At 49.5% G+C, this 13,274-nt stretch overlaps 1 protein-coding gene across 2 annotated transcripts; it reads left to right on the plus strand.

Annotated features, from left to right (window-relative positions):
• The first annotated feature begins 599 nt into the window (after positions 1-599).
• Positions 600-8,422, plus strand: ECM1 (extracellular matrix protein 1). Of its 2 annotated transcripts, XM_043999379.1 has the most exons (12): positions 600-790; positions 3,080-3,139; positions 3,323-3,406; positions 3,568-3,639; positions 4,249-4,326; positions 4,491-4,550; positions 4,976-5,020; positions 5,247-5,536; positions 5,769-6,149; positions 6,724-6,944; positions 7,383-7,470; positions 8,097-8,422. In XM_043999379.1, the coding sequence occupies exons 1-12, from the start codon at positions 700-702 to the stop codon at positions 8,325-8,327; spliced, it is 1,701 nt and encodes a 566-aa protein (XP_043855314.1). In that variant the 5' UTR covers positions 600-699; the 3' UTR covers positions 8,328-8,422. The 2 variants fall into 2 exon arrangements, with proteins under 2 accessions (XP_043855314.1, XP_043855315.1); XM_043999380.1 differs by lacking the exon at positions 4,491-4,550.
• The last annotated feature ends 4,852 nt before the right edge of the window (positions 8,423-13,274 follow it).

Genomic DNA, 13,274 nt, shown 5'->3' on the forward strand with positions numbered 1-13,274 from the left:
TAGCCGTCTGGGTAAAAGAAATGGGTGAAGGGTTCCTACTCTCCTCTCGACTCTGGATAGGGAGGACAGGATGCCCTGCTTCCCATGAAGGAAGGCAGTGGTTATGGGGGCCACACAGACGTGCCCTGCCCCCTAACAACCACTCAGCCCCGAGTGCTCCCCAACATTAGGGATAAGAAAGGAGTGCTAGAGAGAGGAGCTGAGGGACGGGGAGGGAGTGCGGGTTCAAATGTAAAATTTTTTCCCAGCAATGAAAATACCAAGTGCCTGAGCTGTCTACTCTCCAGCCCCGACCTCCCCATTCCCCTTAACAAGGGTTAACCACAGGGCCCTGTCTGAGGCCGGACAGCCTTGGCCAAGCCACAGCTTCCCATCAGGTCACTGTGGGGAGGGGGAGGGAGAAGGAATCCCAAAGAGCAGGCTCCAGGGGCCCCTGGAATTCTGCTATTGGTAGTCACCTAGTTTGAACAGGCATCTTTGTGTGACCTCTGCCTGGACTGGGGGAAGGGGTGGATGTTGCCAGGGATTAGGATGAGTCACATCAGGAAGCCTCGGGGGAGGGCGGGAGCTCAAAGCCTGGCCCTATAAAAGGCGGAGGAACCATACAAATCATAACAGCAGTAACTGCAACCACAGAAGCAGGCCTTGGTCCCTGAGAACGCCAGCTCGCCCAGAGAACACCCAAACATCTGGGCGCCGATGCCCAGCACCTGCCCCAGGATGGGGCCCCTGGCCACAACAGCTTTGATCTTCGTGGTTTTGGCTTTGGGGGCTTCAGCCACTCAGGGAGGTGAGTCAGGGCTGGGGAAGGGACCCCAGGCTGGGGGGAGAAGCCAAGACCAGGCTGAGGTAGGGATAGAGTTCCAGTCCCTGGGCGGCCCTCCCCTCCTCAACCTAGCCCTGTGCTTGTACACTCAGTAGGTGCTTAACAGGTCTGTGGGACTGAGTTACTGACTCTAAAGACTGTTGTATAAAGGTAAGCGCACCTGTCTTCCCGTATTGAGTGTTCAGACTCTGCTCTAACAATCACTTCGTGACCCTCAGGTTGCTCATTTGTAAAACGGGAATATTAACACTTTTTCTTTTATAATGTAATTCTGGAAATGTTATGAGGAAAGTGCTCTATAAACCTGAAAAGTTCTGTGCTTTGGTACCTGCTGATTAGTTTGGTGATTGATGGATGGCTAGAAGCCGCTTCCCTCCCATCCCATCTGCGCTTGGGCTTCTGCCCTTTTCTCTCCAGGGAAAGGCGGGAGACAGAAGAAAAGAACATGAGTGTTCTGGCAATCAGTACTAACTGAACCATTTCCTCCTAGTTGGCTATGCAGCCCCCCTGCCCCTCCTAGGCCCCAAAAGGAAGGGTTACTCCTGGGGGTAGCATCAGGGAGGCTGGCAGGCTGTGTGTCCAAACATCCTTCTTAACCACTGAGTGAAGTCGGTTCAGCAAAAGGGTGAATGATGAACGTTGCTTCCTTCCCAGCCGAGCAGAAGATGAGGCCGCCACCCCTGGGCCCTGACACGGGCTCACACATACACAGTGGTGCCTAGTGACAGAGAGGGGAGGAACTAGTTTCTTTGCTCCCACAGACGCTTTCAACATCCCTGCCAAAGGAGGGGAGTTTAGGAGAGGGAAGACTACCAGAAGGAATCAAACAGCATGTTACAGTGGGAAGCAAACTGAATTTAAAGTCAGAGAACCTGAGTTTGAATCCCAGTTATGAAACATCCTACCTGTGTGACCTTGGACAAGTCAACCTCTCTGGGTCTCAGTTTCTCATCTATTAAGAAAGTCAGCTGGCCTCAGACACTTGACACTAGCTGTGCGACCCTGGGCAAGTCACTTAACCCCCATTGCCCCACAAAAAACAAAAACAAAATAAAAGAAAGTTAGACTAGATAATGATAATAATAGCTAACACATAGTGGGTTTGAGGTTTGCAAAGCACTTTATATTTATTATCTTATTGGATATATGGATTCTCTCGTATGCATATGCTCTAGCTAGCTCTGAGGCTGGGGAATAATGAAGCCCCCCAGTATCTCTACAGGTCTCTATCTCCTTGTCCATTCCTAAGTCATTGTCTCTTCCTCCAGGCGCCTTCTGTGTTCTCTTATTTCCTGAATAAGGGGGGGGGGAAGGAGGAGAGGGGTGGGAGGGTTAATCCAAGTCACCAGATGGGTTACTGAGTGGAGACAGACAGAGACAAGGTAGGTGGGGCTGAGGGTAGCAGAGAGGGACTGGCGAAGAGAAGCGACTGAGGAATTATGGAAGAGAAATAAAGAAAAGGGGACTCGGGTGGGAGCAGGGTGGGGAGGGCCACCACTGCTCCCATTGGGATGGGATCTAAAGGTATCCAGAGCATCTTTCATTGAAAATATGCCAGATGCTCCTTTGGGCATAGGCAGGGAGGAACAAGATGGCCTAGGAAAGCCCAGACAGTGGCAGGGATCCAGGCCCAAAGGAAGGTTCTGGCCTCTTCCATCCACTACCAAAAAGCCTCGTGACTCAGCAACCCCTCCCGACCTCTTTGCCACATTCCCTTCGGGCCAGGCTGGGGTGAGGCTTTGAGGCAGGATGGAGGGGTCACTTGCTGGCACCCTGTCAGATGACATCTCAGTAAAGCATATGGAAGAGGAAGGAGCCGATAATAGGAAAAGGGGAGTATGGAGGAAGTCCCTTTGTCAGTGTCAGGGTCAGCTTTCAAGAAATTCAGTTTAATGTTTTTTTTTTAAAGTGCCTGGGTGCCCAACACATGCAAGGCTGTGTGCTGGGCCCTTTGAAGCCACAAAGGGGAAGATGGGGTGCCTTGTCCTTACATAATGCACAGTAGAGTAGGATAGTGAGTTAGGTTGACTTGCATTGGATCCTGATCCCAGCCCTCTCCTTCCCAGCCTCCCCATCTCTCTCTACTTCAAGTTTAGGCAAGGCAGGGAGGTAAGTGCCCTTTCTCCCTGCCCAACCTCTCTTCCTCTCATAGTTAGACAAGAGACACTCACTCACTGGCAGAGCTGGGGAAGAACTGGAAGTATATCTGAGACCCTCTTGACCACTGTTCCGCCTGTTATTTATTCCCCGCAGGACCCAAGCCTTCTGAACAGAGAGAGGTGATTCCAGAATGGCTATTTAGCCAAGAAGAAGGTGAGGAGGGCTTGGGGGGGGGGGAGTGAGGAGCGCTTGGAGGGTGGGGGGAGGTGAGGAGGGCTTGGAGGGTGGGGGGAGGTGAGGAGGGCTTGGAGGAGGAGGGGGAGGTGAGGAGGGGGTAGGAGTGGCAGGGAATGAAGGGTTCTGCCAATCAGTGCTAACTGAACCATTTCCTCCTAGTTGGCTATGCAGCCCCACCTGCCCCTCCCAGGCCCCCAAAAGACCCCATCACACCTCAGCATATCTTTGAGGGACAGAAAGCAGGTGAGTGCCAACTCCCTCCCTTTCAGCACATATGCCAAATCCTCTTCTCTGTTCAGGTCTGGCTCTGTCTTCCCTCTCTTCAAGGGCTGGGGATCCCTAAAAACAGGGAGGGAGCTCCCTCAGCCCCTGACTATGTCTTCTCTCCCCCACCACCTCCCCAGTGGATTACCTCTTTGAAGACTTTCCTCTGCAGCAGGAGCTGAGGCCTCAGAGAATTCCTCCGGAGGATAAAGGTGAATGACACCCCCGCCTGCCCCTCTTCCCCCTCCCAAGATGACAGGGTCTCCAATTCTCTCCGGCACAAAGAGTCCCACAAAATGCTACAATCCCAAGAACTGGAAGCAATCTCCGAGCTCTCTGAGCAATCCCCCTCTTATCTGAACTGACATCCCCTCCAAAAGTGGGCAAACCATTTCCCCTTGAAGACCTCCAGTGAGGGGTAAATTCATCACAGCATCCTAAATTATTAGAGTTTAAACAACTCTAACTGTTAAAAAAAAAAAGTTTTTCCTCACTTTGAGCTAAAATTTCCGCCATAGAACACTACCCATTAATTCTAGTTCAGTCTGTCTGTGGCCAAGAAAACAACTCTCATCCCCCTTCCGCAGAAGCACTGTCATACCCCAACTCCCCTTAGTCACCATCTTTTATTGCCTGGACTGCCCCCCCACTTTGCAAGGTCTCCCCCATAAGCCTAGCCCCAGTATTGTATCATCTAGCTTTGATATGCTGGGGGAGGGAGAATGGCAGAAACTTTACATGCAAGTCCCTTCTCTCTGAGCCTAGGACCCTGTCTAGGGAAGGGAGAAGACATTTTGTTTATCTCCTTCCTCTCCTATTAGAGCCCTGTTCTAAAGAAGCCATACCTCTTCAAGAGGAAGTAGAGCCCCCTCAGCATCCCGCCACAGAGCAGAAAGAAGGTAACTCCTGTCATTCTGTCTTCCTCCCTCCCTCTCCCACCTTCTCCGTTCTGATTACTGCCCCTTCTTACTGACCCCCACAAGGAATGGGAATAACATCTGCTCTGGAGATGAATGTCCCAACCTTGGGAAGTCACACTCACCCCATTTTCTCTCCACTACAGTGGAGTCTCCTTCCCACCACCCAAAGGATGATGGGTTTTCCCAACAAGAGCAGAAGGAAAGTAAGTCATACCTTTTTTTTTTTGGTGAGGCAATTGGGGTTAAGTGACTTGCCCAGGGCCACACAGCTGGTAAGTATCGCGTCTGAGGCTGGATTTGAACTCAGGACCTCCTGAATCCAGGGCCGGTGCTCTATCCACTGCACCACCCAGCCGCCCCAAGTCATACCATTTTTGACCTGGAAGGAATCTGAAAGATCATCTAGCTCACCCTTATTATTTCACAAATGAGGGTCACAGGTGTCAAGTAATATGCTTGGGGTGACCAGTCAGTGGTGAAACCACGACAAAAAGCCAGCTCTCCTGACTTCCTTCCTATCTGGTATCCTGTTTTATTCCAAGGAGATTGGGGTAAAGGAGAAGGGTTGGTCCCTGGGACTTTATGAGTCAGGGGTCCCCATCTCTGACCACTTTTCTCTTCCTCCCAGTCTATCCTTCCCAGCCTGAAGAGCACCCCTATTCCCAGAAAGAAGGTAAGACCTAAGAATGGATCCCTCAGTCTCTGCCTTTTTCTCCTCTGTGTGATTCCAACCCCTCCTTCCAATAATCTGCCTCCCCCAAATGGTCCCTCTCCCCAAGCTCCTGCCTTCTCTCCTTCCTTCCTCCCTCCCTAACCCTCAGCCCAATGTCTGCCTCCTCAAAGGGTAGCACTGTTCCTCATTCTCCCATCCCGTCTTACTCTGCTCTTCCTCAATCCAGAAAGGCCAGAGCCCTCCCCTTACAACCAGCCCCGTCACTGCCAGCAAAATCCCCGCAATGGGGACTGGGGTAACCGACTAGACGGCTTCCCCCCCGGACGCCCTTCCCCAAACAACATGAACCAGATTTGCTTCCCTGACCGCAAGCATGTGGTGTATGGCCCTTGGAACCTGCCTCAGACGGGTTACTCCCACCTCAGTCGCCAGGGGAATGCCCTCAACCTTCTGGAGACAGGATATACCCGCTGCTGCCACCTCAGAACAAACCAACTGGACTGTGCGATATCTGTGGTGAGCATTACGGGGGTAGGACTGCACGCTCATGGGCCATGTTGGGAGGGTAGAGGCTGAGCCCCTAGGCAGGAAGCTTGAGATGGGAAGTGATGGACCTAGCTCTGGGTCTCCCAAGTAAGGGGATAGAGAGAGGATGATTATTTCCTGGGTATCTGCCTGTGTCTGAATGTGAAAGGAGAAGGGGATGTGGGCATCAGACTCCTGGAATGACCAACTCTTTCTGCTCCAGTGGGCAGATGCCCTGTTTCAGTTCTGTGAGTCTGAATTCTCAGTCAAGACCAGAGCCTATTCATGCTGTTGGCTTCAGGGAGAGGCCCGCCTCTCCTGCTTCCAAGCGGGTGCCCCCCTGCCAGACTACCAGCCTATCCAAGAGCCCTGCCCCAATCCCACCCCCAGGCTTTCCTCTGGCCTGGAGTTGTCCTTCCCCCCGGGCCTCCCCACACGGGACAATGTTAGGAACATCTGCCGTCTGCGGCGATTCCGATCTATTCCCCGAGGACTCCCGCCAATGGATCACATCCAGCGGCAGCTCCGGGCCCTGACGCAGTTGGAGGGCAAATTCAGGCGCTGTTGCCACCAAGGAGACAACCACACCTGTGCCCGGCAGGCAGTAAGTGAAGGCCCCTCCAATCTCTGATCCTGTCTGACTCCGACCTCTGAGCCTGTCTGTCATCAGTCCGTCCACCTCTGACCTCTGATCCTGCCCACCAGTCCATCTGCCTCCGGCCTGATCCCATTCCAGCAGTCTGCTTCCAACCTCTGAGCCCGTCAGCCCGTCCACCTCCGACCTCTGATCCTGCCCATCCATCCGTCTCCTACATGCATCCATCCGTCTCCAACCTGCATCCATCTCCAACATCTGGTCCCAAATACTTCTGACCCTCATCTACCTGTGACCCCAATATATTCTGCCAGTCTCTTAACCTACCCTGTCCATGCATGGACCCATTCATCTCTTTCCATGGTTATCTGCAAATACCCCATAAACTGTCCAACCTTCCTCCTCCTCTCTGCCCACACCCATCCAGGCTTCACAAGCCCCACATCCATGCCCTCTTGAGATAGGGCTAACCTTCCAGATCTCACGGCTGCCAATGACAAGCCAAGTTGAGTCTGAGGAAGGGTTATCCCTATCTCCTTCCCTGCCCCCATCCAGCCTGACCTCTTTCTATCTTCTCACACAGTGGGAGAATGTTCTGGACAATTTCTGTGACGAGGAAATGGCAATTAAGACACATCACTACATATGTTGCCAACACTCTCCCAGCTCTGCCCGAGATGCCTGCTTTGCTCGCCATGCTCCATACCCCAACTACGACCGCGACATCTTGACCATTGACCTCAGTCGGATTACTCCTGATACCATGAACCAGCTCTGTGGGCACCGAAAGATCCTCACCAAGCAGTAAGTCTGCCCTCCCTTTCTGCAGTGCTTGTGGAGAAACAGAAGACAAAGCCTTGTATTTAGGCCTCTAACCTCCCCAAACACCTACCATCCCACAAAGAAAGTGAAGTAGGACTCCCAAAGCACTAGAGTCCTTGCTTGGCCCCCTTGAGTTAATGATTTGAGCTGAGAACTCTGTGTGTGTGTGTGTGTGTGTGTGTGTGTGTGTGTGTGTGTGTGTGTGTTTGTGTGTGTGTGTGTTTGGTGAGGCAATTGGGGTTAATTCAGGGTCACATAGCCAGTAAGTGTTAAGTGTCTGAAGTCAGATTTGAACTCAGGTCCTCCTGACTCCAGGGCCAGTGCTCTATCCACTGTGCCACCTAGCTGCCCCTTGAGCTGGGAACTTTTTAAGGAATAGAGAAAGTTGCCACAAGGTACCCTGTTTTCTCCCCAATTCAGTAAACAGATTCCAGGGCTTATCCGGAACATGACGGCCCGATGCTGTGAGCTGCCACCCCCCGAACAAGGGTTCTGTGCAGAGGAGGAGGTAAGTCTAGGAGTGGGAGAGACTCAGAGGGAATGCTGGGTAGGCCAGACACATGGGCTGCCAACTCAGCTGGCTTCTTCTCTTCATCAGTACCTTGAATATACAAACCAAAGCAATGAGGCCTTTTTAGGGGGAAAAGGGAAGGAGGGGGAAGAGTAAATTTCTTTGCTCAGCTCCAAAAGTTTCAACTCCATTCTCCCACCCCCCCCATTCTTCTCATGCCTCTTCTGGGCCTCAGGCTGGGCCCCATTCTCCTATCTCCAACTCCCAAGAACCCTTCTAGCATTTCCAGATTTACACATCTGTCTGTCATCTGGACTCCAGCTTTGTAGTAAAGGGGCTTTGCCTCTTCTCACAAAAAAGGGGCCCTAGAAAGAGTTCCAATGGAAGAAGAAGAGGGTCTGTGGTTGAAAAGGACCACTGGGAGAAGATGGAAAAAAGACTGGCAAGGATCTGGGGGGTGGACTAAGGGAATGGGGGAGAGGGCATAAGAACAATTCTAGGAAAACTGCATCTTTGACAATCTTCCACGGCAAAATGTATTTTCTTTAATAAACCATTGGCACCAAGGTGTCTGTTTCCCACCAATCTGAAACCACACCTTTCTCTGCAACTCCCTCTCACAGAAATTAGCCTTCATAACAGATCTTTGTGGCTCCCGACGTGACTCCTGGAGGGATACTGATTACTGTTGTGATGAGACCCCTGGGGATAGACAAACCAACTGCTTCAATACCTACTACCTAAGGAATGTAGCTTTGGTGGCTGGAGTGGCCCAGAAACCCAAGGACCAGCAAGGGATGGGGACAACTGAATTACCTCCTGGAAGCCCCACCCCAGAACACAAAGGAAAATGAACCACACCTGGCTAAACTTTAGCCAAGACTGGAAAGGGGACAGATGCCCCTATTCCTCTACAAACTGTCTTTCTAATAAATACACTGGCCTTGGATTTGGTGCCTCTTGTTCGTCTCTTCCCCATCCCACATTGATTGCCTGTTCCCGCCTGAGACAAACCCTTGGTGGACCCACTCCCCTCTTCCCTGACTGCAGAGAAAGGAGTATAAACCTTATGTATGAGAGAGTCCTATAATGATACTAGATGATCCCATTTTACCTGTGTCTGGTGCTTTTCTCTTTTCCAAACATTTCAATGCAATTCTTCATTTGTAGATGTTGGGATTTAGAGCTGAAAGGGACCCTGGATACCTAGGCCAACTTCCTAACTGAAGCTTAGAGAGAAGTGATTTATTAGTGAAGTTGACCCCACTTGTCCCCTGGCTCCAGACCCATGACTTGCCTTGAAGGGGACTGGGGAGGAAAGGAAGGGAGGGAGGGAGAAACAGAGGGACAGATGGAGGGAAAGAAGGCTTTATTAAGCACTTTCTATGTGCTTGAGGCAGCCAAGTGGCCCAATGAATAGAGCTCTGAGCCTGGAGTCAGGAAGACCTGAGTTCAAATTCAGCCTCATACACTTACTAGCTTTGTCAACATGGTCAAGTCACAACTCTGTTGACTTCAATTTCCTCATTTGTCTAATGAACTGGAGAAGGAAATGGAAAACCCCTCCAGTATCTTTGCCAAGAAAACCCCATATGGAATCACAGAGTCAGACACACCTGAACAATAACAACAAATGTGCTAAAGGATTTACAAAATTATCTCATTTGATCTTCACAACCCAGAGGATGGTGCTATTATTAACCCTGTTTTAAACCTTAGAACGCTGAAACAGAAAAAAAAAGTGACTTTGCCCATAGTCACACTGCTAGTGACTAAGCCTGGATTTGAACTCAGGTCTTTCTTGACTCTAGGCCCAGAGTAATATCTACTGCCCCAGTCTCAAGAAGAATTGGAAGGAGTTCAGATCCAGAATAATATTCCCTCCTCTGGAGAGGCTCCTAGCCAGGCAGGACTCCCGGTACCTAAAGCCCTCATTCCTCCCCACCGCACACACTGGGTACCCAGGGCCCCAAGTCCAAAGAACCTGGAGAGGTTTCTGCGGGGCCTTGGAAGCGAGTGCGGTGGGGGCCCCTGGGACTCTGGGGCAGTACAGGCTTCCCGGCGACACAGAGCACAGGCTGTGGAGTGGAGGTGGCCCAATGGGTGCTCAGTTTTGTTCCTGGACGGGTCAGCCTCAGACCAGGGTCGGGGCGCCAGCGCAGAGGCGAGGGTGTGGCATGAATTCAGCAGAACTTGCGGTTCGCCCTTAAGTGCTCACAGATTCCAAACCTCGCCCTACTGCCCACACTCTTTGGGAAAAACCACAGGCGGGCAGGAATAGACGCACGCGGCCCGGCTGTTCTGTTATTGGCCGAAAGAGCCCGTCTTTCTCGAGGAGAACCAATCAAGAAGCGGGACGCGTGCTCTGGGTAGGGGAGCCCCTCCGCCCTGGCTCGTGGAGGCTCCCTGGCCACTGGCCCAGCCGCTCGGTCTGGCTCCCTAGACTGCGGCTGCGCGGGCTTTCTGGGGTTTGGAGGAGGTGGGGCAAACTTGTGAAGTGGGGCTGACTCGGCTAAGTCGGGCTGCTGCCGGTGGGAAGGTGGCCCAACTTCAATGCACTTGGGAAAAGGGTTCGTCCTCACCGCCTCTGTGTACCGACGGCACAATGTCACCTTGGAAGAGGCAGTGCTGCTTGTATAATAAACTGGGTAGCCTGAGTCCATCTTCCACTCTGTCATTTGGTTTCCCCCCTAAAGGCTGGCAAAGAAATAATGTCCATGCATGAATAGATTGTAATGAGGGCACTCACGAAGTCATGGTTGGTGCCCGGAAGAGCAAAGCAATCACAAGTAAAATGCTCAAAAGCCTTCAGTCTTTTAACATTGTTGCCCACACAGGATAAAGTCTAAACTAGTCTGACATTCAAGGCTCTTCACAACCTACCTTTTCAAGTTTATTTCTCCATAAACCCCATATCGACATTCTGTAAGCTCCTTAACTGCAGAGGCTATCTCTTTCCATATTTGTATCTCCAGTTCTTAAAACAGTTGCTGGCACACGGTTGACCCTTTATAACTTGGTACTGACTGACTGACATTTTATCCCAACCGCAGAGATCTCCTCGTTGTTCAGTCGTTTCAGTGTGGTCTGATTCTTTGTGACTCCATTTAGGATTTTCTTAGCAAAGATATTGAAGTAGTTTGCCATTTCCTTCTACAGCTCATTTGACAGAGGAGGAAACTGAGGCAAACAGGGTTAAATGACTTGTCCATGATCACATAGCTAGTGAGTATTTCAGACTGGATTTGAACTCAGTTCTTCCTGACTTGAGACTGAGAGCTCTAAAACATTGCACCACCTAGCTGCAGCACTGATCCACTCACCAGGTGGCAAAAGCACCTAACATTTTTTTATCTCATCCTTTATGTTCTCCTCCCCCTCCCCTCCTCCGCTGCCCCCACCTTTCCAGGCATTTTTAGACCCTTCTATTGGAGTTCTAGAGACCCAACTCTGATTCTGCCTCCTAAAGAAATCACCCCAGTCGAAAGTGATACCTCAACTATTATGAACTCTCATAGCATTCATTGTTTTTTGTTTTTTAGATCATTCATATGAAGAAAGTATCAGACTTGGAGTCGAGACACCTAGTTTTTTTGTGTGTTTTGTTTGTTTTTTGGTGAGGCAATTGGGGTTATTTGACTTGCCCAGGGTCACACAGCTAGTAAGTGTCAAGTGTCTGAGGCTGGATTTGAACTCAGATCCTCTTGAATCCAGGGCCAATGCTCTATCCACTGCACCACCTAGCTGCCCCAAGACACCTAGCTTTGAATCCAACCTGTTACTCTAGCTGTCTGAGCATGAACAAGGTACTTAACCTCTCTATGTCTGTTTCCTCATCTGCAAAATGGGGATAAATAACAGCTATGCTGGGGAACAGGGGGAATGCTTTTAAAGGACTCTACAAAGAGAGAATGGAATCCTAGGCCTAGGGTACCAATAATTGCGAGTTGTCTTTGCTACAAGTACATTCAACATGTATATTTTGCTACCAATGTATGCAAAGTTTGAGCCTCCTCTTCCCATGGATGTTGTATGTCTTTGGGAGTGAGTGTATCCTCAGTTTAGAGTGGGAAAGTTTCATGATTAATGGTTTTGAATAAATTTGAGTAAATGCCTTTACTAAGAGTTCATTAACTAGGGGAGGGGGGAGGGAGGGGAGGGAGGGGGGAAATCTGAAATTGTAAAGCTTGTATAAACAAAAATTGAGAACTATCTTTACATGTAAAGGAAAAAAAATAAAATACTTTATTAATTAAAAAAAAAGAGTTCATTAAGTCTACTGGCTGGTTGTTATTAGGGTACACAGTGGTGGGAGCTTGTGAGCAAGAATGTTATGCAGCCCTATAGTTTTATCCCTTGAACCAAGGTAACAGCAACCTTCTAGGGACCATAGCATATGTGTACAAGTTTAGATCAAGGGGTACTAACCTTGTGAGTCTGCTTTAATAACACTATTGTTTTATAAATGCTAGTTGACTGACTGTAGCCCCCATTGGTGCGCTTCCCATTAGCAATCAGCCAGTAGATATATTTCACCCTTAGCATAGGAAAAAACACATTTCTGCCATAAATTTGGGGCATACTCTCCCACAAGTAAACTTGGGGAAAATGGGCTCAAACTTAAGAGTCACGGAGGCACACAGGTACGCTATACACAGGACAAAGGCAACTTCTAACTTCTGATACCACAGGGCTGGGAAGTCCTTTTTCTCTTTGTAATCTCACATAGTCACCTGAGGAAGGAAGCAGTCAATCTATATCCATGTCTGTCTGAAGTGTTTGCCTTGAGGCTCTCTACTGGACGCAGTTTCTCCTCCTGGACTAATAGCTCCCCTCTGGAGAAAGAAGAGAGAAATTCTTTCCCCTGACCTTGGAGGGGATCTCTTCCACAAGCAATTCCTGGCTTGCAGTGTCTTCAACTCTCCTACCTCTGCAACACTGACATTTGTTCTGGGTTTGGCTAATCTGTTATTTACTTTGCAGTGTTGTTCCCTAGAGGTATTTGGATGGCATAAGAGGTTTAACCCTGTCTAGTTGTGATTATAGTCTGGTCCTTCTGTGACTACCTCAGCTGAAATGGAGAGAAACCTTTTCCCTTAGATAAAGATCAAATGAGGGGCAGCTGGGTGGTACAGTGGATAGAGAACCAGCCCTGGATTCAGGAGGACCTGAGTTCAAATCCAGCCTCAGACACTTGACACTTACTAGCTGTGTGACCCTGGGCAAGTCACTTAACCCCAATTGCCTCAACAAAACTAAAAAAAAAAAAAAAAGATCAAATGAGATAAGAAAGGTCAAGTGCTATGCCATAGCACATAGGGCTGCAATTTTGAAAAGGGGCCTTAGAAGACATTAGGATCGTAGGTTTTTAGACCTCTTTAGATTTAGGTTTTAGATCTTCTAAGGATCATTTATTCCAACCGACTCATTTTACAGATGAGGAAATCAAGACCCAGAAATATTAAATGACTCATGTTGTGGGGCAGCTAGATGGCACAGTAGATAGAGCACCAGCCCTGGGGTCAGGAGTACCTGAGTTCAAATCCAGCCTCAGACACTTAACACTCACTAGCTGTGTGACCCTGGGCAAGTCACTTAACCCCAATTGCCTCACTAAAAAAAAAACAACAAACAAACTCATGTTGTGAATTGGTCCAACCATTCTGAAGAGCAATTTGAAACTATGTCCATCAAAAGTACTAATCTGTGCATACCCTTTGACCCAGAAATACTACTACTAGGCTTATATTCTCAAAGATTTAAAAAAAGGAAAAGGATCTACATATACAGGAAATATTTAT

The sequence above is a fragment of the Dromiciops gliroides genome, chromosome 4 (assembly GCF_019393635.1).
Source record: "Dromiciops gliroides isolate mDroGli1 chromosome 4, mDroGli1.pri, whole genome shotgun sequence".
NCBI lineage: Eukaryota > Metazoa > Chordata > Mammalia > Microbiotheria > Microbiotheriidae > Dromiciops > Dromiciops gliroides.

Excerpts from the sequence above, each read along its gene's own strand:
- ECM1 (XM_043999379.1), top strand. The coding sequence starts at position 700 with ATGCCCAGCACCTGCCCCAGGATGGGGCCCCTGGCCACAACAGCTTTG. Across the intron at positions 3,640-4,248 it reads AATTCCTCCGGAGGATAAAG|AGCCCTGTTCTAAAGAAGCC; the intron begins GTGAATGACACC and ends CTCTCCTATTAG. Across the intron at positions 7,471-8,096 it reads GGTTCTGTGCAGAGGAGGAG|AAATTAGCCTTCATAACAGA; the intron begins GTAAGTCTAGGA and ends TCCCTCTCACAG.